The sequence below is a fragment of the Sylvia atricapilla genome, chromosome 8, assembly GCF_009819655.1.
Source record: "Sylvia atricapilla isolate bSylAtr1 chromosome 8, bSylAtr1.pri, whole genome shotgun sequence".
NCBI lineage: Eukaryota > Metazoa > Chordata > Aves > Passeriformes > Sylviidae > Sylvia > Sylvia atricapilla.
The window spans coordinates 8,375,904-8,400,691 of NC_089147.1; the positions used below are offsets into that span (position 1 = coordinate 8,375,904).

At 41.3% G+C, this 24,788-nt stretch overlaps 2 protein-coding genes across 2 annotated transcripts in view; one reads left to right on the forward strand and one right to left on the reverse strand.

Moving 5' to 3' along the window:
* Positions 1-917: 917 nt before the first annotated feature.
* TDRD1 (tudor domain containing 1) lies at positions 918-15,676 on the reverse strand. The gene is made up of 21 exons (XM_066323543.1): positions 15,215-15,676; positions 14,008-14,072; positions 13,667-13,811; positions 13,170-13,275; positions 12,811-12,850; positions 11,168-11,216; positions 9,574-9,654; positions 9,070-9,246; positions 8,464-8,571; positions 7,802-7,972; positions 7,303-7,551; positions 6,575-6,697; positions 5,589-5,699; positions 5,235-5,405; positions 4,079-4,324; positions 3,442-3,558; positions 3,117-3,227; positions 2,698-2,865; positions 2,151-2,372; positions 1,929-1,975; positions 918-1,330 (listed from the first exon to the last, which is right to left on the reverse strand). Exons 1-21 carry the CDS (start codon positions 15,276-15,278, stop codon positions 1,238-1,240), a joined length of 2,664 nt encoding a protein of 887 aa, XP_066179640.1. The 5' UTR covers positions 15,279-15,676; the 3' UTR covers positions 918-1,237.
* Positions 15,677-23,194: 7,518 nt separating this feature from the next.
* Positions 23,195-24,788, forward strand: part of CCDC186 (coiled-coil domain containing 186) — a 35,230-nt gene continuing 33,636 nt past the window's right edge. The window contains exon 1 of the mRNA XM_066323548.1: positions 23,195-23,313. The gene's annotated coding sequence lies outside the window, so the exon portion shown is untranslated. The remainder of the gene's footprint in view (positions 23,314-24,788) is intronic.

Below are 24,788 nucleotides of genomic sequence, written 5' to 3' on the forward strand. Positions count from 1 at the left end.
GGTCCTGCTTATGAAATGCTTTTGGCTACTGCAGTCAAACTCATCTGAAATGCAGTAAGTGCTCAGGAGACACAGGATGTGGACAACTGAACAAGAGGTGAGTGAGATGCTCTGCCTGGGGGAAAAAACTTGTGCAAGTCACTCTGGTCTCAGGGAGCCAAAGGACACTTGACCAGGGGCATGAACAGAAATTGAAGTACAAGCATTCATCTAAGTATTAGTTACTGCAAGAATATAGATGCAACAAAAACTAAGAGGCAGGGGAAAAAATCTGAAGCAATTTGAGTGTAATAAAACATTAAGTCAAAGGAAAATATTTTGCAACAATTTTAATCTCAAGATTCTTCCAATCTGCAAAAGCTCAAACTTGAAGTATGAGTTTTAAGTGGAAAAAAAGGCTGACCTTGTAGTTTCAATCAGCAAATGTCTATCGTGTTTCACAAACAATAATCTGACATTCCTGAATTAGTCAGAAATGACAACAAGGCATTCAACTGAAGAAATACTGAAAATCTCTTAATAATTTGATTCAGTATTTTTGTCATAGCCCAGAATGGGTCTTTTTTATTATGATGTAAAAACTTGATGGGGTAGAAATCCTGATGATGTAGCTACACACAAAACATCTTCAATACAATTCACTTCAAAGTAACATTCACAGATGCATATTACATACAGCATTGATGCCTTAAGTGTAAAGAAAGAACTGTGCACATTAAAGTGCTTACTGATTTTTGAGAGAACTACCTGTATGCAGTCCAAAACAACACTCAACCTTTAATGATACTGAAATCAAATTAATGAACAAATGTCGGTCTAACTTCAGACCGGGAATTAGGCTGAAAGATAAGTAACCAAAAAAAGACAGTTTTCCAAGTAATATAAATAGTATCAAAGTTACAATAATTTCAAATGCAAGTCTGCAGAACAGACTCATAATGTAATGGCCATTCCATAAACTTCTGTGCATTCAACAAGAAAATACAAGCAAAAAGTATAGTAGCACATGGTGGAATAAAATAAGAACAGAACAGAAATTTCAGCTTGCAGCTTTGCAATCCTCTAAGTTTACATACTTGTGTCACAGAAACAATCCCAGCATACAGGATAAATGCAGGTATTTAAACAGCACAGTTTCTACAAAGTGACCCTCACTTCTTAAGTTGATGCTCCTGATCTTCTAAAAAAGTAACTGCAGCAACTTGGACATGCAAATGAAATGGTGCATGTCAGAGACTTAGCTCTCCAACAGATTTTTCATATCAGTGAATCCATCTGGATTTCCAAACTTATTTAAAAGGAAGAGTAGGACTTGTTTATGTTTTTCAAGCTGTGGAAAGAGCAGAAAGAGTTAGAAGTATACCATTCTGGCTTTTTTTTTATTGCCAATTTCAGATCAGGGTAGATCTTAAGACAATAAACTCAGCTAAGTACCATATTAATTCAATAGATGTATTTAGTTCCTTTCTGTTGTAAAATCTTCTGGCGGGGGAAAAAGCCAACAGAATTGTAACTGACTTCTCCTTGTCCATGGATGTGTCCCTCCCCTCCTTTTCTTTTTCCTGAAGCAGCTTCCTCAAACCAAATTGATTAAATACTCAAACTAAGATTGAAATCAGCATCTTAAATTAGGCAACAGAGGAAAGTACCACTCCTGAAACTCCAAAAATTAAGTAAGAGCTGCTTGTGGGGCAAAGTACAGACTAATGAAGTCTGTGTGCTCTTAACACCATCCTCCCTCAGCTTCAGTGTGCTCTAATTACTACTGTATATAAAAAAACACCTGAGAAAAAGTGTCAGGATACATTTCATGAAACTTCCACGTTTCAGTAGCTATTATTCCTCTTACTCCCATTTTTTTCCTACACAGGCTTTCTTTTGAACTCTGGAAACATATAAAAGAAAGTATTGCATGGAGTGAATCTTACTTGCACTTTTAACTCTGTGCAGCAGCAGCTGGTCTCGCCTCCATTACCTACAAAAACGAAAGTGAATGAGAAAATACACATGTACATTCCTTCCCCAATTTAAGAGGTGACATGTGGCATTGTCCGGGATTTTTAGAAAAAAAAGCCATTTATCCACCCCCTCCCGTGCTCTTCAAGCTCTTCAGAATATGTAAACTGAAGTAATCAAGCTAAAGCATGTACCTTGATGTTCAGGATGTGAGTTTTCAGCACTGCAGGATGTGACCAAACCCTCCTCTAGCAGTTTGTCAGCTACATTCACATAACCATTGTCAAAGTGTTTCTCCACTGTTACTAAATTAACATTTCCATTAATTCCTTTCACTGTAATTCTGACATATTGCTTCAATAGTAGTTTTTTCAATTTGTCAAGCAATAATGGAGACCACTCAGCTTTCACTATTCCTGCAAAAAAAGGAAAATAAAATTAGTTATATAAATAATTCCTTTAAGCTAGAACTTGGATTGTACATACATGTTTTGGAAAAGATGATGCTAAATTTTCCTAATATAAATAGTTTAAATTCTAGAGATAAGGAACTAAATACATGTTTTCTAAACCAGTTTTTACCACATTTATCAATATACAATTTCAGAAGATCATCATGTTGTTTACCAGTATTAAAGAATGAACACTACCATCAGAACAGGTACAAAGTTACATTCAAGAAAACCAGTCAGGGGTTTCTGGGGTGGGGATTTTTTGCTTATTTTGGGGAGGCTTTTTTACCTGCAAGTGAACATGTAATTGTCTGAAAAGGCAGCTTTAAATAGGAATCTGTGATTGGCAGCACCTTTGAAAGGGGTAAAGTTTCTGTGCTGCCATAGTCTCCATACAGTACTTTCACTGCAGACTGGGAAGATTCCAGAACAATAGCTCTGTACCAATTGCCATTACCTGAAAAGATTGGGACAAGAATAGTCACATATGAAGAATCATCTTATAAACAGTTTATCCCGACAAGAAACTGTGGAGTTTTCCAGGAATTTTTAAATACCGTAGTGGATATATAAAAAGCCAATTGACAAGAAGCACAATTAAGAGATCCATAAGCACTTTCAACTTGTTGTTTTTCCTTTGTCTAAAGCAAAAATGAAAGGTGTGTTTTACACTGGCCAAGGAAATTGAAGGACAAACAATTGTCTCACCTGAAAACTGAGCACAACAGGCTTCACCCAGTTTTGGCTTGAAGGGCTGTTTGTTACAAGATCTACAATAGTCTTCCAGTGAAAACAGCTCCTTAAGGAGCTTCTTTTGACCTACAGAAAAAACCCACATTCACTAACCACATCTGGGTACAATGAAGAGCATTACTTCAGCCCCCCTACTCCCACCTTTGACTTTTTTTTCTATTTTCCTACTGTCCAAGATACATTTCTACACTGTTCAGTTCACCACACACATTCATTTTATTAACTAGCTTGCAACAGTGACTTCTTACTGGTATTAGGAACAATGAACACCTTTCCTTACCTTCATTTGGAGCTGGTACAGCATAGAACAAGTCTGGGCTTACGACTTCTGTTACCCAGACAGACATGGTTTCATCTACAGCCAGTTCAATTGACTTCCAGTGCCCAACTGAGGTTGCTAACAGAAATAGCAAGAAAATGCAGTGTTATCACTGCCCACCAAGCATACGTACATTCTAAGGAAGTGTTCTTTTATTTGATATTTTTTAACAACTTTGAATTTCAGACACAACTACATGTCTTCCCTTCAGGAAGACAAATCTAAATCAAGATAAATGATGCTTACTTTGCTGTTCATGAACTGTTGGCATATAAAAATAGCTAAAGTAAAAAACACCTCAGAAAAAACAAGATCTTGAAAAGCAAACATGAGAAAAGTTTCAGTCATAGAAAACTTCTAATTCTCTGATTCCCACAGAGTCAAACAACATTCATTTAAGACAAACACAACTATTTTTACATCTCTCCTTTTGTCTGTAATGCCACCTGCAGGGCAGCTGGTGTTCAACTGTAAAAACTGACAATATAATCAAAACTATGCATTTATATTAATTGTAGTTAAATACAAAAATAACAGTTAAAAGGCTGGAATACTCAAAATTCTTGTTAAATCTAAAAGTTAACACTCTTTTAATTACCTTTTTGGTCAGCAGACTTGTCTGGAAACTTATTTTTATCTTCTAGAACTTCTTTTACAACCAGATTTTCTGAAGTTAGTATTTCATTGATTAGTTTTGGACAACCTGCAGAATTGTCAGTAAGCACTACACCTGCCCCATCTTCAGAGAGGGAAGTCACTGTGGCTTGAAGCTCTAAGCCTGAAGCGTACATATGAAATCTTTTTGTAGCTTCTGGATTCCATTTGCTATTTCCAGGCTTTATACCTAGGAAGTAAAATAACTGCTAAATATCTCCATTCATTAATATTAATTTTCCTTAACATTATAATTTCCTTTAAAAAACTATTTAGAGCATACCCTGAAATATTGAGGCTACTTTTACTACCCTAGGGTAACACACTGTCCTCCATCCTGTTAATTGCTCTCCCTCTTCCTCCTTTTTTCTAAATGCCCACATTTCCTCAGGACTCCCAAGTTTCATCTTCTGTATTTTATGATTCAACCAAGTAAATCCTTTGCCTTAGCACAAACGACAGACTAAGTTCTAAGACTGTTTCTGAATCAGTATAATCAGACCTTTTTATCAAAGAAGCAGACAAAACCTATGTGTTTTAAGGGTTGGTTGGGGAACAGCAAAAGACACTTGAACAAGATGAGCTTTTGAGCTTTTTCCTGTCTCCACATTTCTTGTTTTTAAACCAAGCAGACTACATCAGGAAGAAAGAAAAATTCTGCAGAATTTTGAATGGTGTGGAAAAGGAATTTGCAGAGCATTGAGAAACGGCCAAATCCAAGTACAAATACAAGTACAGTGACAAATGAAAGAGGACGGAAAGGCCAACTTGCTTCATTAAAACAGATTAGTTCCCTTGCCTGCAAAAATTTTGAGAAATAAAGTTGCACAAAAGCACATTTACTCCTACCAGGGCAACAACCATAAACCAGAAAGCACTACAGATGAAGCAGAAGTAAACAAGCTCCCTTTGACCAGTGAAGCAGTAAGCAGAGCCCATGAAGATCACTCCAGAGAACTGGCAGGAGCTCAGAGAAGAGAAAGCGAACAAACAAACCCAAAACTACAGAATTACAGAGTTCTGCACAGTATTACCTGTCATCACGTCCTTCACCCAAAGCAGCAAGTCTCTAAATGGAAGAGCAAATTCATAAGATTCACCTGAGAGCCAGCACTTAATGGCTTGAAATGGAAGTTTTAGGAATGAGGATGAGATCTGGCGGATATTATCCAATGGCACCTCCTCAGTATTTCCATAGTCCACAAAGCTCACTCGGACACTCCCATCTGAAGTGACATTTTGCACCACACCACGGTACCAGTTACCATCCTCTAATTTGAGAAAAGATTAAAAAAATATTAATAATTACTTCACAAATTTGCTAAGTCTACCAGTTTTCACTTGTTAGTAAAAAAAAAAAAAAAAATTCTTTGCTGTCCTCAGCCAATGTAAACTATCAGCTAATTTTTCACGTTCACCCTATAAAAACAAAACCATTTTAGTCTGTTACTTGCCAGAGTAAAAAGCACAGCAAGGATCTCCACTCTCAGGCTCAAAAACATCTGGAGGCGTTTTCTGACAGTATTCAGACAATGATTTGTTAAGTGAATTTAGAGAAAGTAACTCTGAAAATTAGAAAGGAAAAAACCAAAGATGAGATCAATGAAATGAGCTGACTTAAACTTCAATACTGTTCACTCTACAGTTTCCTTGTAAACTTTCAAATGCATTCCTTAACTATGTAAGCCAAGGAACAAACTTCCCTCACTTTATAAGAGCTGCCCCCCATATTTTTTGTTTGAATGCCTTTAGCTCCCTCTTCAGCCACTGAATTTTGTCACATTGTTTGTCTAGCACTTAAAAGGCCAGTGGCAATCAGAAGTCTTTGTATAAAGACTTCTGGTAGAGAAACAAGATTACTTTTTAACTAATCCAATAGAAGTCACATCTCAATGGCTGCATTTCCATTATGATAGCTCTTTAAGTTTTTATAAATTACAAGAGTGTACTAGAAGAGAGCTCCAGTAAATACAGTCTTGGCACAGGGAACATGTCTTTTATTTGCTTTTATTAACAGAATCATTAAATCATGAAGGGTGGAAAGGACCTTCAAGATCATTTAGTCCAACCATTAAGCCAGCACCACTATAATCACCCGTAAGTACCATATGGAGATGTGTCTTGTTATACTTCCAGAGGCAAGGACTCTGCCACCTTCCTGGACAACTTATGCCAATGCCTGGCCACTCTTCCAGTGGAAAAAAAAAATATATATATATATCCCTTGGCTAAGTTATGGTAACTCTTCCACTCTCCTCTAATGCTTATCTTCAGCATTTTCAGATTTCAATACCATGATCCAATTTCTTTGTCACTCCACTTGTATTCTTAGGTAAAAAACCCAGAGGTAAGCCTTTGTGCTGCAAGCTGCCTTGAAATAGTAGTTCATTAAAACCATAATAAATAACAAATCAGAAAGAATTAAGCTGAATAAACTTACCATGGCTGTTTGAAATCTGACAGTAGAATTCTCCAGGATTGTACACTGTACTTACTATGACACTGAGTGTTTGGTTAGGAGTTAATTTAATCCACTTGCACATTCTTTTGTTCGTTGTGTCCCCTAGAGAGGACACAAAAAAAAGCCATAGAATGAAAAGAAATTAAAGGAACTTTTACAGGAAAAAAACCCAAAACATCCCAAATACTCATTTGCATCCTCGAATTTCTTTTTATAAATTGTCCAACAGACTAATTACCAGGGAGAGCCTCTTTGCAGAGTAAAAACCAAGTAAGAGAAGTATGCCAGTTGGTTAATGTATTTCTTCATTACCAAAAAGAGCAAGCCATAGATAGCAGGGAAGAGTAATCACACAAAGAGGTAAAAGACTAGCTGGCAACAGCCTGGGCAAGCAAGACGGACACTGGAGAACCTTGGTTCCTGCAAACTGGTTAGGGAGCATAGAAGAGGAAAACATCTGTCACCAAGACTACTGGAAACAATCTGAGGAGGAGGAGCAAAAAAGATTACTAGAAAGACCTAGTAAAGTCACAGAAATTTGCACTGTATATTATACTCAGGTGCCTGAAAGAAGCTTATGGACTTGTGAAAGCTCAACTTGATGAGCCAGACTGAAAAGCTCTTACCAGATAAGAGCCTGAATTCTCTGTACCCACTCCAGAAGGAGGTTAAATAATGCCAGTGCAGCAAGATGGGCTCATACTCACCACTGGCTTGCTCATCATCACTCCCTCTGGCTGCTGGTAGGGCCATGCTCCATTTCTCAGCTGCACAGCCTTCCTTGATGAGAAGGCTCGAGATATTTACTGCTGGAGTACCTGAGGCATCTGTAAGCTCCACCACACAGCTGGAACTCTCTTTATCCACTACTTTTACTGTCAACACTTTGTCTTTCACCAGTTTTTTCATGCAAGAAATACCTTCTGAGGTCCATGTTCCTAATGGTGGCTTTACACCTAAAAAGTCACATAGTATAGAAAGGTTCTGAGGTCAGTCCAACTCTCAGCAATGTGTGGACAGGTACAGCAACTTCACAGTCTGAAATATTTTTCACATTTAATAGATATGCCATGATAGTGAAGAATTCTGGAAATAATGCCTACCATTATGTCCATCCTTCCCCATGTTTCAGTGTGAGATAACTACAGGTGTGATGGTTATGCAATACCACTTGTTTTCCCCCTGTCTAGTTTGAAACTTTCATACCTGCCAGGCTACATCTTATGGCTTGAGCTGGCAAGTCCATTAAGCTTGGAATGACAGGACGAAGTCTGGTCAGTGGAAGAGAGTCAGAATTACCATAATCCATATAGTCCACTAAAACAGTGTCTTCAGAAGCATAAGCTGTAACAGCAGCACGATACCAAAGGTTGTCTTCTAGAAAGGAAGATACAGATGTAATGTCTGAGAACAGAATTTTTTTTTGGACAGATAAATATAAAAATACATCCATCCCAGTACAGCTCAGGATTACCAGGTGTTGGCTAAGTAGCATTTTGAGAAGCAGTCTACCAGAGCAGCATCATTACATATAATCTCATTTGTTCTGTGCTTCTTTTGGGGACTGAAATGTCAAAGATATACTTATTTCCAACCCTGGGGAAATAGTACTTAGCAACACAAAAACCCCAACTTTCCATTCTAGTCTAAATAATCTGAAACCAGTATTAAGAGTTTTCTCAATAAAGGGACATTTTAAAATTTGTATTTTACAGATATCATTTTAAAATCAGTCCCAAGCATTATCCACAGCTAAAAACTGAAGATACATAAACTCTACGCAAAACATTTCTAAACATAATTACAAAATGCATCCTTTTGTTAATAAACTCAAGTGACATAACTTAGTATTTGCACTTTATTTTTACCTGTGAACTGGGCACAGCACACACTGCCAGCAGCAGGACGGAAAGATGGACTACTGGGAAATTGGTCACAGTATTCATTAAGAGATGCTTCAAGCTCAGCAAGTTGACCTGATGTTAAAATACACAGGGTTTGGAACATAGGCTGTCTTGCAACTATTACAAAATAATTAAGCTCAAAGCCTGGAAGAACATCCTGTAGTCTAACGGAGATTATTTCAAATGCTGAACATTGAAGAGCCCTAGTCTGATCAATCATTAACATCCAAGAGAGTCTTCATGTGTGTCTGAGGAATCACAGCAGTGAACACACAGGGAAAACTAGTGATGGATTTTTTCAGCAAAGTGTCAAAGTAGAAGCCAGTGCAAATTGAAAGCAAGCTAGTGGAGGCATGCTAAGAAGAAACCAAAGAAGACAGCTCTTCCAACAACAGGCAGATGATGAGGTAGGCCACTTCTTCCCAAAGGACACAATTTGCTACAGACTACCCAGAATTAAAAGGCTGCACATGGACACAGATGAAAAATTCACCTTCCTCCAGCACTCTCTACCAAAGAGAAAAATGCCATACTAGGAATTCTACATCCCGTTTCCAACCCATCACTTACGCGCATTGTGCATCTGCTGACAAAAAAAGGTGTCTGGATTTTTAATGTGGGACACCACACCAGAAAACTCATCTCCGATACTTAAAGAGACAAACTTGGCAACTGAATCAGCACAGTGAGGAGAGTCTTCATCCTCAGGGAACTTTTTGTCACTTCCTTTTGAATGGTTTTCTGATACTACACAAAAAAAAAAAGTAAAAAGGTTGCAAATCAAAAGCTAGCTGACTTTGAAAATATAAACATACTGAAATAGTTTATTCTTTTTATTGATGCTTTGGATTTTGACAGCTCCTGTCATATTATGAAATTAATACTCACATAATAACCACTATACAAATGTTATACAACTATTTAAATATATATGAGCTAATGTCAGTAGTGACCTGAAGGAAGTTCCATTAGCCAACATTTCTAAGTCTGAAGTGATGCTAGTGAGCAGCTAAAATATCATGCAGCACAGGAGGACTTAAAATTCCCCAAGCTTAGTTTGGTTTGCTTGCTTACCTTTTGGAGAGTCTCCTTTGGCATCACATCCTGAAGTTAAATGGGGCTTCATTTCTAAGGGAACTTTATTTAGGCAGTCTTCTAAAATATAGATGCAAGAATAAATGATTTATCATACAAAATAGCCATCAGCTAGTTTCACCTCAGAACCATCCTCTGAGCCAGATCTACATCCCTATCACAAGATGAGCATGTTCTACTTATTTGTTCAGCGCTTAATGTTTAAAATGCAAAGCAAAGGTAATTTCAGAGTAGTTCAACTACTTGAGTTCTCTGAGCACATTCACAGCTCCAAGACTGTCTGACCTCATAAAATGAGCAAAGCAGTAACTATCAACATTTACCTGCAGCCCCTGAAGTCTGTGAGCTGAAAAACTGATTATAGCTTTTCAGACACAAGGATTCGTAACTTACCTCATTATTTACATCACTGAGTATGGAATGATTTAGTCAAGATGTCTCTGTAAATCGGGGTTTCTCAGCTATTACATTCTCCATACCTGATGCCTGAAGCAGTAATCCAAACTTTCAATACCATTATTTTCAAATTAAAACCTCAATACAGGAGGTGCTTCAATTGCTTATAAAGTCTGGGATGAAGGCATGGAACATTTCAAGAATGCAGTGATATTTATGTGATCTGAAAGGTTGGCAGGTTCCATATCACTTTGCCACCAGTGTGCTGTGAAACAACCACATGTGAAATATGCCCAGCACAATCCCTAATCAGTTACATTTACATGGGACTGAAGTGAAGCATCCTTTGACAGTCTGTACAGTATTACATGGAGATAAGCTTCCTGCATATAAGCAAGTTTAGCAGAAGGTAAGAGGATCAACCACCACATCCCTGAACCTTTCTGTGGGCTGCAGATCAATGAAATTAATATGGTCTTGGCACTACATTCTTCCTGCTCTGCAGCCAGAGGAAAAACTAAACATTAAGTCTTCCACATGACAGAAGTTACACCTTACACGTATTGATCTGCTTTGACAAGCAAACCCAGCTAGACTGAAAATCTGAATTCTGACTCCTCAAAGGTCTGTTGCTTGGCTTGTCTCTCACTGAAGCTTGCTAAGTTAGAAACATAACTTTATACAGTTTATACAGTTCTGGATACAGCAATATCCAATGATTGTTCTTTCTTTGGGATACTTCGTGAGCATTTTACCCTTATGAACTGGTAAAATTCTGCGTGTAACTAGAAATTTACACTGTAATTTTTAAAGAGTTAAAAATGCATGAGAAAGAAACAAAATGCTACCACATTTTCATCCATCTGTAAAAACAGGAAAATAAACAAGATAATCCAGAACACACTGAAGTTAGTACAATTCTACTGGAAAAGTAACCTTACTAAAATTTAAGGTCATTAAGCTTAGCAAGGTATTTCAGGTGCTGACATTTTATGGAAAGGTGAAATAAAGTAGAATTGAAAAAAAGAAAAAAAAGTCAAGGGAATGGTTGGGAGAGAGACAATAGGGAGGAGGGTAAAGAAAAAAACCCACTTGTCTTTTACAGGTGTTGGGGAGGGGCATGAACATAAAAGCCTTAATTGTGGTGGGTTTTTTACCCACACAACCAAGCACTTACGAGAATCTGGAAGAACAACATCCACTGCAAAACTCAACCTCACTTCCTCCTGTAATATATCAACACCAGTTAGTGAATAGTGCTTTCTCATGAGCTGAGGAAAAAAAGCTGGCAAAGCCTTCATTCCATCCTTCTTCTTTTCGAACATAATGGGAAAAGAAACACTTAATGGACTGGAAATAATTAAGCAAGAGAGGATAGTACATTATTTCCCCCTAAGTGACTAAATAATTAAGGCCTTCAGAAATATCGCCTTGCATATTAAAGCTGCTTGAAGTGGGGCTTGAAGTGCTATCAATTCAACTAACTTCTGCACTCTCTTTCAAAGAATTTGGAAATTAAGGTAAAAATAAAGAATCCCCAGAAGTTGAACTATCCTATTTAAAACAAGTACAAGTTATGTTTAATATGGAGCTGTTCAGCTGTAGCTCCTTGTAGTAAGGAACTTCAAGAAACAGTGCAGAGATATACTGAACATCATTGGAGAGCAAGACTCACACATTCACCTCCTCACACCTGTTTTACAGGACAACTCAGCTAAAATTCCCACTTATGATGCTCTCATAAATAAAAATAATCTAATTCCACCTGCTTCCCTGTAACTCTTAACACCCCAGAGGAGATTATAGCTACTTCTTTATCTGCTTGCTTCCATTTTAAAAAAGTCTAATTTAATGTAACCCACCTTAATATCATTCAACATGCAATCTGAGTTCTCGTCTATAGAACTTACGAGAGCTTCAAAAGGTGAACAAGTTAAAAAACCTCTTCTCAATTTGAAAATAAAGTGACTGCAAATTTTTTATTCATATTGTACAACCATTTGGTAAAAGGGCCCTCACCACCAGTTGATCAGTTTCATTAGAACCCAGTCACAAGTACACACACAACAGGAACTAACAGGATGAGCTAACAGAAGTCCCATGACACGTAGCCTCCTTTCTAAATTCCTTCAAAAAGTTAAACAGATGAATAAGTTACTTCAAAGAAGTACATGACAAAGGAGTTCTACAGGCTAGTTGGAGGTTTGCATACTTAGTCACCTTCATAGGTGTGATCCCAAGAAAAAACAATGACAGAAAAATCAACTCCTGCTATGAGAAGAGTTCGTAGGAAAACTGGAAAAACGTTTGACTCAAAGTAAGAACAAGTAAGATATAAACACATTGCAAAGGAGAACTGTGTCATCCATTTCCTTCTACAGCAAAGGAACAACAGCTTATCTGCATCTGCTACTGTATAATACTACACTAAATGTGTTTCTCTAATAAATTTTCAAGGCTCTAAGAGTCAGCTCATGATTTTTTCACAGAAACAACACACCAGAAGTTTTCTGAATTGGACACACTACATCTGTTTCCTTCCCACAGTATTTCTCTAGTAGCATCATACATGTATGATTTTTAACTTTTTCACCAATGTTCTTTTTTTTCCAAAAAAAAAAGAAGGGTTGACTAATAGTGCTTCTAAGAGCTCTAGAAGTTACAGTTTTCTGAAAGCTTCTTCCAGTAACTTTTCATTTGAAGCACTGATCTTTCTAAAAGGAGAAACCTGTTCCTTTCCCATACAGGTTAAATGAAGCACTCACTGCCACTCACTCGCAGCAGATCCATTCAAGACATAGTCAAAATTGTATTCCATACCTTAAGATAAACTTCTGTCTTGGATTTGCTATTACTTAAACTGTAATCAAAGAAAAACATGTCAATTTGAAGAACCAAAGACTGACAAGTAGCATTAATAATACAATCTACTTGCAAATAGATAAAAGGCTGTGTTCATAGTATGTGATTTTTGCCACCCCTTATTCCTCATTCACTAAAATGCAGAATTACAAACATGCTAATATATAATCATGACAGGCATAAGATAATGCAGTACTAGCCTAAGAATAAGCAACATATTTTACTGAAATAGTGCTTTCCCATGGTCACTTAGGTTGTAGTGGGAAGGACGTTGTCTTTCTGTGAAGATTATTTGGCAGAATTTCCAACAAACTTACTTCTGTTTAATGGGATCACAAACTACTCTGTGTGCTGGCCAATCTTTTTTCTGACAATCTGCAGAGCAGTAGTATGTTTGCAGACACTGTGAACATCTGAGCTTTCCTAGAACAAGCAAAAACAAAAAAAGAGAAGTCTGAGCAAAAAACATATTGGAAGGAACAACAATTTTTAAATAATTGCTTTACAAAACAGCTCCCCTGCAATTCTAAGCAAATAAAAATAGGTTTTCACATTCACATACAGCTATCAGACATTGCTGCTCAAATGTCCCAAATTCCTTCTACTTATTTTTTAAGGGAAAAAAACCCACCATTTTTGATAAAGAAATGCTGTCTTCTGCTTGTCAGTTCTGTTACTCCAGCTATGTTCTGAACAGTCTGTACTTGTGTCTGAGAGTTAAAAATACACATCCATTTGAAGACATCTCTGAGCAAACCTGGTTTCACTGATAAATGCACTGTATGTCACAGACTACAGGACAGCAGGCACTTACCAAACAGACCACAACGATGGCAAGTGCCCCCTTTAGAGGGTGGCACTAACAAACTCAAGAAACTCTTATCGTAGCAAATAGAAAAAGCACCCTTGGAATATTGCAATTTCTTTGGCTTCCCATTAATCCAATTAGAATGTGACACCTGTGGAAGAAAAACTTGAAGTCATTCTTACTGGAAAAAAGCTGCCCATTAGGGTAGAAATATTCTAATATACAAAAGTATGACAACAAAAGGAGACAAAACTTTAAAGTTCTAGAAAGAGAAATACATGCTGATAATTGCTGCTGTCTAGAAATGCTCAGAATACTTGGGGCAACTATAAAGTGAAAAAACTCACAGTATTTTCTTTATCAGCTGCAGCTATGCAGTTCTCTCTACCAGTTTTGTCTTCCACAGAACTTCCTAGAAGCAGAAGTATTTGCAAAAGGGATCTGATTAACAACACCAACAGGCCTATGTTATGGAATATTTGCTGGAACAAACAAGGCTCTTGGCTACTCCTACTATTCTGCCAGCCCATTTGAGTGAATGGAGATGCTTGGACCATGACACATTCTGGAAGTCACTTGTTTTCATTCTGATACCACATTTGTTCAATAATGCAATCAGTGGTATTATTAAAACAACAGTTTTACCTTCTGTGCTTATCACTCAATACTGAGAAACACAACACTCTGAAACAAGAGATTCTGACTTTCCAGTGAGTGCCTTATAAACCCTGTGGTTCTTTCCTGCAACTTTTTTTTTTTTTTTTACCAAACGACTCTTAGAAGACATTCAGCTAAGCCTGCATATCAATATAGCAGAAACTGTTTTTATAAATGGGCAACTCATCCAGCTACAAAGAATTTGTTTCTGTTCTATGCTACAGATGCCATTCAAATCCTGCCCCAGTCTGGCAGGATGTCCAAGGTCTCCACTGAGACAACACATAGCTTACATGGCCTTTTTTTCCCACATGGAAGCAAGTTAATCTTGTAAACTCTGCCTCAACTACAACTTTTGCCTAACATGAAATCAAATTTCATGAGCTCTCCAGACCCAAGGTGTTTCTACATAAAGCTAGTTCAGATCTCCCAAAATGAAGCCTTTCCCTCTCCCCAGCTTGGAGTAAGAGAACACGGATCAGGCAGTACTGAGGCAATTAAGAGGCAAGAAACATTGCTGAGGGAGCTCCAACTCCCACACACCAGTCCAAATTGCTTAATGATTCGATTATCTTGGTGGGTTTTTTAGTTTCTGAGGCATTTCAGCAGGCACAAGTTTGGATAATTAGGAGCTATATTGGTAAGCCATACTCATACCAATGATGTGTATCAATAATAAAGCATATACACAATCACAGAAGAATAAAATCAAGATACCTCTGTCAAGCTTAATACAAAGTCTCTCTTATTGCACTTGTGCTGTTGTTAAAACTTTCCGTACTGTTTCTACATTTGTCAAAAATACCCTCTACTATTTACTTACAAAATACTGGATTTTGTTAGATATTTCAGAAACTCAGCCTCAAAACTAAAAGCTTTTCAACAGTAAGTTTGTACCTGTAACCCTGCCGCTTAAATCTGACTCTTCATTATGTTGAAGATTAAGTGGTTCTGCCATCATGTAAAGGTTGCCATTAGAGTATAACCAAAGGTGGCTGTGGGCCAGGTAACTGCAAAAGCATGGGATTTAAAGATTAATTCAGGCAGGCACACAAATTAAAGCCTTTTTGGGTCGTATTCTGAAGATACATTTAAGCATTCATTTCGGAAGGCTAATTCTCTACCATCTCTTTCTTTTGTTTGCACAGCAGAACACCTTCTGCATGAAAGAACTCAACAACGAATACTGCAGATTAAATTATGAAAATTCCTTTAGGAGAGGATCACACCGACAAATAGGAGTGACCATCAACACCTGTACGTGAAGCTCACTGTGTCTCTGGAGGAGACACCTCGCTGTACTTTTGTTAAGAAAGTTTGTAGTAATATAAAGCACAGGCTGCACTCCTGGGCTCCTCATGCCCGAGGGGAAGCAATGCCCTCGGCTCTGCCGAAAAGCATTTTAAGCATCTGCTTTCCAAATGCTAAGACGCGACATAATTGTTTTAAATTAAAAGTATAGGAGAAAACAAACCAAAATGAAGCTGTTAATAAAGCGGAGTAGTCTTCGAAGTGACGCTGCACGCCAACTCCACCAGAAACGCGCTTTCAACAACCGCAATTAAAGAGGTGCTATTAAAATTAAGTTAAAATTAAGTCATTTTAAGTAACTTAGAATAAAATTAGACAGCTCCGTCCCACGGCCTCCAGCCAAGCTCGCAGCCAAAGGCGCGACCTCCGGCCCTCTCTCCCATCAGCAAAGCGCTCACCCCGGGCCGCGCCCGGCTCCTTTCCCGGCTCCTTTCCCGGCTCCTTTCCCGGCTCCTTTCCCGGGGGAAAGCGAAGCGACCACCTCCTGCCCCTGTCTCCGCTCACAGCAGCGCTCACCCCGGGCCGCCCCCTGCCTCTCTATCCCCTCACACCCCACACCTCCAGCTCCTGTCTCCACTCACAGCAGCGCTCACCCCGGGCCGACACCAGCCCCTCTATTCCCTCACACCCCACACCCTGCCCCTGTACCCCCTCACACCCCACACCCTGCCCCTCACAGCAGCGCTCACCCCGGGCCGACTCCTGCCCCTCTATCCCCTCACACCCCACACCTCCAGCCCCTGTACCCCCTCACACCCCACACCCTGCCCCTGTCTCCGCTCACAGCAGCGCTCACCCCGGGCCGACTCCAGCCCCTCTATTCCCTCACACCCCACACCCTGCCCCTGTCTCCGCTCACAGCAGCGCTCACCCCGGGCCGACTCCAGCCTCTGTCTCCCCTCACACCCCACACTCTGCCCCTGTCTCCCCTCACAGCAGCGCTCACCCCGCGCCTCCTCGGCGCTGCCCCACGCGGGAAGCAGGGCCGGCCGCTCACTCGAGGCTCGCGGGCGGGAAGAGGGGCAGCGGCGGCCCCGCAGGCCGGGCACGGCTCCAGGCGGGCCGCAGCCGCTCATTCCGCCCCGCGCAGGCGGGACCCCGACCCCAGGGGCGGAGCGGGGCGTGTGCCGCCCGCCGCCGCCAGCCCGCCGCCCGGCCATCGCGCCCGCGGGAGGGAGGAGGCCGGGGAGCTTTCCAGTAATGCGGGTTAATTCAAGCTCCGTTCAACCTGGCCTTGAACGCTTCCAGGGATCGGGCAACCACAGCTTCTCTAGGCAACCTGTGCCAGCACCTCACTACCCTCACAGCGAAGGGTTTTTTCCCAATATCTAATCTAAACCCGTCCTCTCTCAGTTTGAAGCCATTTCCCCGTGTCTGATCACAACATGCCCTTCTAAAAAAGTCTCTCTTCAGGTCTCTTGTACCTTTAGGTACTGGAAGGTGCTCCGAGGTCTCCCCAGAGACTTCTCCAGGATGAACAGCCCCCGCTCCCAGCCTGACCTTACAGCAGAGGTGCTCCAGGCCTCTGAGCATCTTTGTGGACATAATGACCCTCAGCTGAACCAGTAACGCAAATTTATTTCATACAAATTCAGAAAATAGCTATGAGAGCTGTGCAAAAAGCTGGAATTTGATACATAAAACTGATGTATTTGAATTTTGCCCTGCAGCTGAGAACATACATTGCTTCATCTCCCATTTCCAGCCTATTCTCATTTTCCTTTCTCCTTTTTTCTTCTTTTTCTTCTATACAAAGTGTTTTCCCGTCTTCTTCAACTTTTGTTTCCCACCTCCCTATCTCTATCTTCATGGGAAAATACACTTCATCCTCAAGACTGCTGCAGTTTTATGCTGCTACTCAGACGTGATCTCAGGTGTTCCCAGTGCTGTGCAATTAAGCTTTCACCAAAAACTAAATTAATCTGATCTATTTTAGTGCCTACATTGTTGTACTTATTATTGAAGTGTAGAAAATCAGTGATGGATTTTATTGTTACACGTTCTGTACAGCAGGGAATAATTATCTCTGTTCACAGAGAAGTAGCTGAAGCATAGCTATATTGCCTTAAGTCATTTGGCATCTGGCTGTGACAGTGTTTCAGTCTAAATCATCTGTATTTAAGTCTAGGATCCTGTCTGCTAAACTAAGCATTCTCAAAAGTGAAAAACACATCTCAGGACTTCTGAGTTTTCTCTCAGTGCTTTAGATATCACTTACTAAAGTCAGAGGAAAGGCTCTTCCTGGCTCACATGAACCTCCAGCCCCTAGCTGTAGCCTGAGCAGATGCTAAGTGGATCAGAGGCTGCTCTTACAACAAGAAGGAGAATTAGGTGGTATTTGATGAGATGTGGTGGGATTTCAAGAAATCCACGTGGTCAAAGTGCTCAGCATTGCATATCAGAGTAGGCACACTTGTATGTGGGAGATTGCAAGGAGACAGGGCAACCATGATCATGCCACCTTCATCAGATCCCTGCCTCTTGTTCCTCTGTCCCTTAAGACTAGGAAGAACTAATACCAGTAAGGCACTAAGAAGTACTTCTCTGTCATTCAAACCTCTCTCTCTCAAAAAAAAAAAAAAAAATTAAAAAATTAGGCTTTCTTGTAGCTTAAAACATCTAGACAAGGTGACCCAGCACCCTGTCCAGCTGAATCTCAAAATTGCCCAGTGCTGGCGAATCAACCATTTCCTTGGGGAGATTATTCCAATGATTGTTTTTTCTTACTGCGAAGCATTTTACTCCTGTGTCTAACTGGAATCTCCCCAGAAGGGATTTGTATCCATTATCCTTTGCCTTTTCCATGGGAGTCCATATAAAATAAAGGAACTTCCATCTTCTTTGTAGCCACCCTTTAAATACTGGGATGTGGTGATAAAGCCTCCCCTGAGCCTTCTCTTCTGACAGCCAAGCAAGCCCATTTCTCTCAGCTGTTCTTTCTGTGTAAAGCTTCTCAAACCTTGATGTTCTTTGTGGCTCTTCTCTAGTCCCTCTCCAGCCTGTTCAAGTGTAGTAGTGACCAAAAGTGGACACAGCATTTCAGGTGTAGCCTGGCAAGCACTGAGTGGGGCAAATACTTCTTTATCTGTGCTGGTGATGCCCTTGTTGAGGCAGCCCAGCATCCTGTTCACTCTCGGTGAGCTGCTTGTCCACCAGGAGCCCCAGGTCTGTTTACACAGAGCTGCTCCTCAGATGGGTAGATACCAGCCTGTGCTGCACTTTGGGATTACATTTTTCCAGGTGCAAGATGTTATGACCTTGTTAAACTTGATAAGGTTCTTGTTAGCTCACTCCTCCAGCCTATCCAGGTCTCCCTGCAGAGTAACTGAGGGTCAGAGGTGACTGAGGAGAGTGCTCATATCATGGAGGCTGATCAGGAGTGACATCCCAGGAGCTGCACCAGGCTGGTGTGACTTGCTTGCAATTGTTAGCAAGAGCTTTGGGCTTACTTAGTTGTAAGTTCTGTAGTAACTGTACCAGTGTCACTAGCTCTAGGATGTAAATGCCTAGGAACCAGCTGAGACACCACCATGTGCTACAGGCTGAACAAGGACAGTCCAAGCAACATATAATGAAAATAATTTTTTCCAATTGTAACTTACTCAGAGCACTTGAGTGATCATAGTCACACTTGGGATTTACCATGTACATTTTTACATGTGATGGTGGTGGCAAGTAGCTTCAGCAGAGATACTGTCCTTACCTGACACATGGAGGGAAGATGGGGCATTGTGAATGGTGCTCCCTGAAGACCCCTGGCAAACTGTGCTTGCTCAGAATAAAACAGTTACACAATGAAAGTGATTCCCTATTAAGGAAAGAATAACTCTTTATGTAATTTTGCCACAATGTGAAATGCAGGAATCAATTCAGCCCACAATAATTACATCACAAAAGACCAGCCCTCTGATAAATACAGAAGATGGGATTTGGGCAAGCTGGATTCTGCTGCCAGCTCCTCCTCAGCAGTGCCAGACGTGGGCCTTTGACATCAGTGGTCTCACAGGAGTGTGGGGTACCACTCACCACATCTGCTGTTTGAGCCACCTCATTGTTCTCTCTTACAGTGGAGTTGCTAACGCTTCTTTAGCTGAAGGAGAAAACATAGGTTTGTAAGCCTTTTCAGTGGGCAAAGCTATAGAAATACTCTGGATAATGAACAAATGTCATCTGGAAACTGAGCAATTAGATGAGCACTTCCTTTTCTTTTTTTACATAACAAAGCATGAGCCAAAAGCCAGAACTACAACCTTTTGAATATGTGGGCCAAATTCTGCTTCTGCCTCTGCAATGCAGAGCTTGTCTGCAGCAGCAAATCTGTTGTGTAGGACCGTCTGTCTTTCAGATGGTGAGTTCTCTCACTCAGGAATTGTTTTTCTCAGCATTTGTACATGCCAAATAAGAGCTATGGCTGGCTAATTAAGAGGTACAGTAATTCATTTTGACTTAACACACATGCAAGTGGTTTGGGGAAGGTCTCTCTCTGTCACCTGTCATTAGCATTCCCTAAGTATCTATGGCTGCCTCCTGGGGATAAGATACTCTTCAGATGAAAATTTAGCTGAAGCACAGGTATTATAAGAGTCAGAACTGTCAGCATCAGTTCTGGGACTAGAGCTGTGGGGAGTCCAGCTGAGTACAAAAAAAAAAATCCTTTTCTTCTGCCTTTAAAGAAGAACTCCACTAACCAGGCCCTATTTTCTTAACCTGATTTTAATCCTTCTCTAGAAAATGTCCAGAATAAAAGGCAAAAATCAGATGAAATTTACCAGGTCTGTTGGAACACACTAAACCACATACAGGTAACATCAGTGGTTTACATCAGTGGTTTACATCAGTGGTTGACTGCAGACAAAGTGTACACCAAGGTAAAAGCACAAATCTTAAAAAGACTGAGGCCAGAGCATACTGATGTCTCTGCAGTTGTCTTTAAATAACTAGAAGACCAAATAAGAAAAGAAGCATTTGGGCACTGAAGTGATTTTCTTACAGAGCAGCAGTGTGAACTTTGCAGCTCAGCTGCAGAATAGCAGAAGTAGTGGCAAAGAACTCTTTCTGAAAGCAAAGCTTAAACTTGTGCTGCATGGCAATTAGCAAGTGAGTGTTGCATGGCACTGGTTTCTGAAACTACACAATTTTTCCTTATCTCTGTTCCACACCTGATTTTTTATGTATTTTTAGCAAGATGGAATGCACAGCATAATTTGATCAAAGCAAGAGGTAGACACTTGCCTTTCAAGTGTTATTTGGAGGTTAAAGTTGAGGGCACAAGTGTTCTCTGCAACCTACTTCCATTTGTGTTTTCAACTTAATGTTTTTAAAGACATATGCCTTCATATGACTGACTTCTTTGCTGCTTTAGAGGTGATGGCTAGGACATTGTTTAGTTACCTGAAGCAGTATTATCTTGCCCAAAATGATGGACATTGAAAGATTTATAGTTATGATAGCAGTGAAAGATTTACAGATTGATTTTCCTCAAGATCCTGCTGTTGTTTTTAAGAATCAGTTAAAACATTTTGTCATGGTTTTGGTTAGGATGGAGTTAATTTTCTTCCTAGTAGCTGGTACAGAGCTGTGCTTTGGATTTAGGATGGGAACAATGTTGATAACACACTAATGTTTTTATTTGTTTCTAAATAGCGTTTACACTATTGTCAAGGACTTCTCAGATTCTCATATCCTGCCAGCAAGAAGCTGGTGGTGGAGGGGGGGAAACACAGCTGGGACAGCTGATCCCAGCTGACCAGAGATGATTCCATACCAAATGGCATCATCCTCAGTACATAAACTGAGGAAAAGCTGCCAGGGGCCACAGTTTGGGAACTGTCTGGGCATCAGTCAGTAAGTGGTGAAAAATTGCATTGTACATCACTGGGTTTGTAGATATTATCATGATTATTGTTTTATTTTCTGTCACATTAAACTGTCTTTATCTTGACCCACAAATTTGAGTCTTCCAGTTCTCTCTCCTGCCCTGCTGGAGAGGGCAGTGAGCCAGCAGCTTTGTGGGGCCTATTTGCTGACTGAGGTTAAACAACAGGGTTCAAGGAGCATTTTCTAGGACCCTCAGATTTGCAGTTATGGGTCTGAATTCCAAATACCTAGAAAGAATATGGAGAAAAAGAACTTACTTTGAAATAACTGCCTTAATTAATGTTTGTAAGTGAAGTTATGCAGCATATTCCACTTTGAAGGTAATCCACGATACAAACTGAAGAAATGATCACTGGGTAGGTGATGATTTCATTCATGTAGGTATGTGTATGCTTTTATATGTATATAAAAATAAATTAGACAAAATAAAGGAACAATCTGATCTAACATCAGTTAGCCTTGATATGAGTAGAGGACTGGACTTAATAATTTAGAATTATTCAGTAATTCTAACTTCCTTTTCTATTGTTAAGATGTTATTTAGCTGAGCTGCTATAGCAAATACAACTGCTTTCACTTAACAGCTTGTCTGCTAAGGTATTTTTTCAATTTATTTTTTATTAAATAAAATGGCATTTATGCCATGCTCAGAATTCCAAAAAGCTTTGTGTTCCACTGAAAAACTGCTGATCCCAGCACTGAAATGTGGTCCAGATTATTGATGCCCAGCAAAATTTCCACCTTTTTTTTTTTTTTAATCCAATGAGAATAAGGAATGAAGTCCCAGCTAGTGCTAAGTGAAGCTGTTTATTAACATTACTGGATTAACTCTTCCATGGCATGTGGGTGGAGAGTTTTGACATAATGTGCAGGGGTTGGTTATGAAGAATGAGATACTTCCTTACTTCAGGAAGAAGAATCTATTTGTCATGAGCTGTGCACTGGATCTTGCAAAAAGGAGAGGCATCTTTGTAACCATCTCTCTGCAAACTGCCGGGGTGAAGAATCTCTCCCGTAAGGCAGCTGCTCAGGGCTGTGGTTTTAGATAATGCCATGGAATGTCTGACATGAGACCCCTTGTTAACATATGTTTACATGAGAAAAAAACCCCATCTAGTCTGAACCAGTTTTTAGATGCATGCTTGAAATTATCTTGTTGGAAATAACAGAATCAATTGGGTTGGAAAACACCTTTGAGATCACCTTGTCCAACCTAGGACCCCATCATCACCTTGTGAACCAGAGCACGGCACTGGGAGCCACGTCCGGGCTTTCCTTAAAACACCTCCAGGGACGGTGACTCCACCACCCCCCGGGCCGTCCGTTCCGCTGTCCGATCACCCTTTCTGTGAGCAAATTCTTCCCGAATGTCCCGTGGCGCAGAGCGCACTGATACCACACCATTATGTCCTCTATCCAGCCTGTATCGCAGCTTTTAGCACCGGCAGTGGATCGCGGGCTTTCGGCGGCGCGAGTGCGAACGCCGCAGCAGTACGAGGGCGAAGGAAGGCGGCGAGATGGTTCCCGCGACACCGGCTGGTGCCGGCGGCTGCCGCCACGGCCCGATCGCCGCCGGCCCGTGCCGAGGGCAGCGCAGGAAGGCGGAGCCCGCAGGGCCCGAAGCCGCGGCGCTGGGCCGCTGCCGCCGCCCGGGGCTGCCCCGCTCCCGCCCCCGCCGGGCCCCGCCCGCCGCCGCCATCTTTGTTGATGTGTCAGCGCGCCGGGCCGGGCGGCCGGCGGGGAGCGGCGCCGGGCAGTGCCCGCCATGGCCGCGCTGCCGCCGCTCCTGCTGCCTGCGTAGCGACCGGGTGAGGGCCCGCGCCACAGCAAGGGCGGATAGGGCGGGCGGGTGAGTGGGTGAGTGGATGCTCGGACCGGCGTCCCCCAGCCCCGCGGGCACTGCCGGGCTCTGGAGGGGCCGGCGCGGGGCGGCCGAGGGCGCCGGCACTCGACGGGACGGGACGGGACGGGACGGGCGCTGCTCGGCGGGCTCGGCACGGGCCGCGACGCCGCTGAGCCGCTTCACTGTCAGTGGGCGGTAAACCCTGGGGGACGCGGGGGCGGGGGAAGGACGGGAGGGAGGCAGAATTCCCCCGGGTGGCGAGGGAATCTCCCTGTGCAGGTGGGGGCACTGGGCTGGCAGAGGTCGCGCCGAGGCCGTGGGAGGAGGGAGCGAGGTGACAGCCGGGCCGGGGCTGAGGTCCTGCCATAGCAACACCCTCCCGGGCAGGACTCGGAGCGGGCAGCGCCGGCTCCTGTGTCGGCTCGCAGGCTCTTTGTTTCTGTACAGCTTTCTTCTCCGCGGTATTAATTAGGTTTCGCTGTTTCATTGGCTGCGTGTTGGTTTTGCTGTATAGGTAAATAATTAGATAACGAAGCCCAGCAACTGTTACGAAGGTTATTTTTTTAGAGCCGGCTGCGGTGTTGCTGTAAGGGTACGTGTCCTTGTTTTTGCCGATAGTATTTGTAAAAGCTGTTTGCCCTTCTAGGTTTGAAAGAAGGACTTCAGCAAAGTGATTATGATGTAGGCTTGCAGGTTTTGGCTCTTGTCCCGGAAAATAGTCTGCACAGGTGAGTCTGGTACATGTATACTTCCAGCGAGACTCTGTGCAGACCGAAAGAGGATTTCTTAGGGAATTGAAATCTGTGTGTAAGATGAGAAGTACGACATTCTGGCTTTAGTGCTGGTTTGCTTTATCTTCTTGCAGAACTGCTTTTCAGAAGTTAAAATGTTGCAAGCAGAATACACTAAAATTCCAGGTATGGCTGCTGTCTCACTATGTTTTGTTGTATAAGGAAATTGCTGAAACTGTGAGCCAGAACTGTGTTTCTCCATGGGGAAGGAAATGTAATCACTGGCTGCTGTGAATGCTTATATTGCCATTCACTTTAGGGAGGAGATGGTTAAGCTCTGGAGATATGAGAAACTGAAAGTATGAAGATGTTTCAGGAGGCTGTTAGATGACATTTGAAATGTCATTCATTTTATATATAAAAAAAGAAGTAGTTCAATCTTGCCTTTGAGCTCTTCTTTTTCTGAAAATCTCCAATTATCTGTTCTTGCTTGGTTTTAAAACAGTATTTTTCTATCATTTTATAAGACTGGATTTGGAGTTGTTTACAGATGTTTGTTGGCATTGTGATATTCACTGTTTTGAAGTGCTGAGAAAAGGACTGAAGAACCAAATACAGAGAATGGTTAATTTGGTCCTAATTAGCAGCTCTGTTGCTTAATGCTACCTGAAGCTAATACTGAATTTCCTGAAGCTGTTTTTTTAAAAAG

Bases quoted from the DNA above. Each gene is read 5' to 3' on its own strand.
- TDRD1 (XM_066323543.1), bottom strand. From the start codon at position 15,278: ATGATGGCAGAACCACTTAATCTTCAACATAATGAAGAGTCAGATTTA. The intron at 12,851-13,169 runs GTAAGTTTGTTG...CTTTGATTACAG, and splicing joins TGTGATCCCATTAAACAGAA to TTTAAGTAATAGCAAATCCA. The intron at 7,552-7,801 runs GTATGAAAGTTT...GTGACTTTTTAG, and splicing joins CATAAGATGTAGCCTGGCAG to GTGTAAAGCCACCATTAGGA.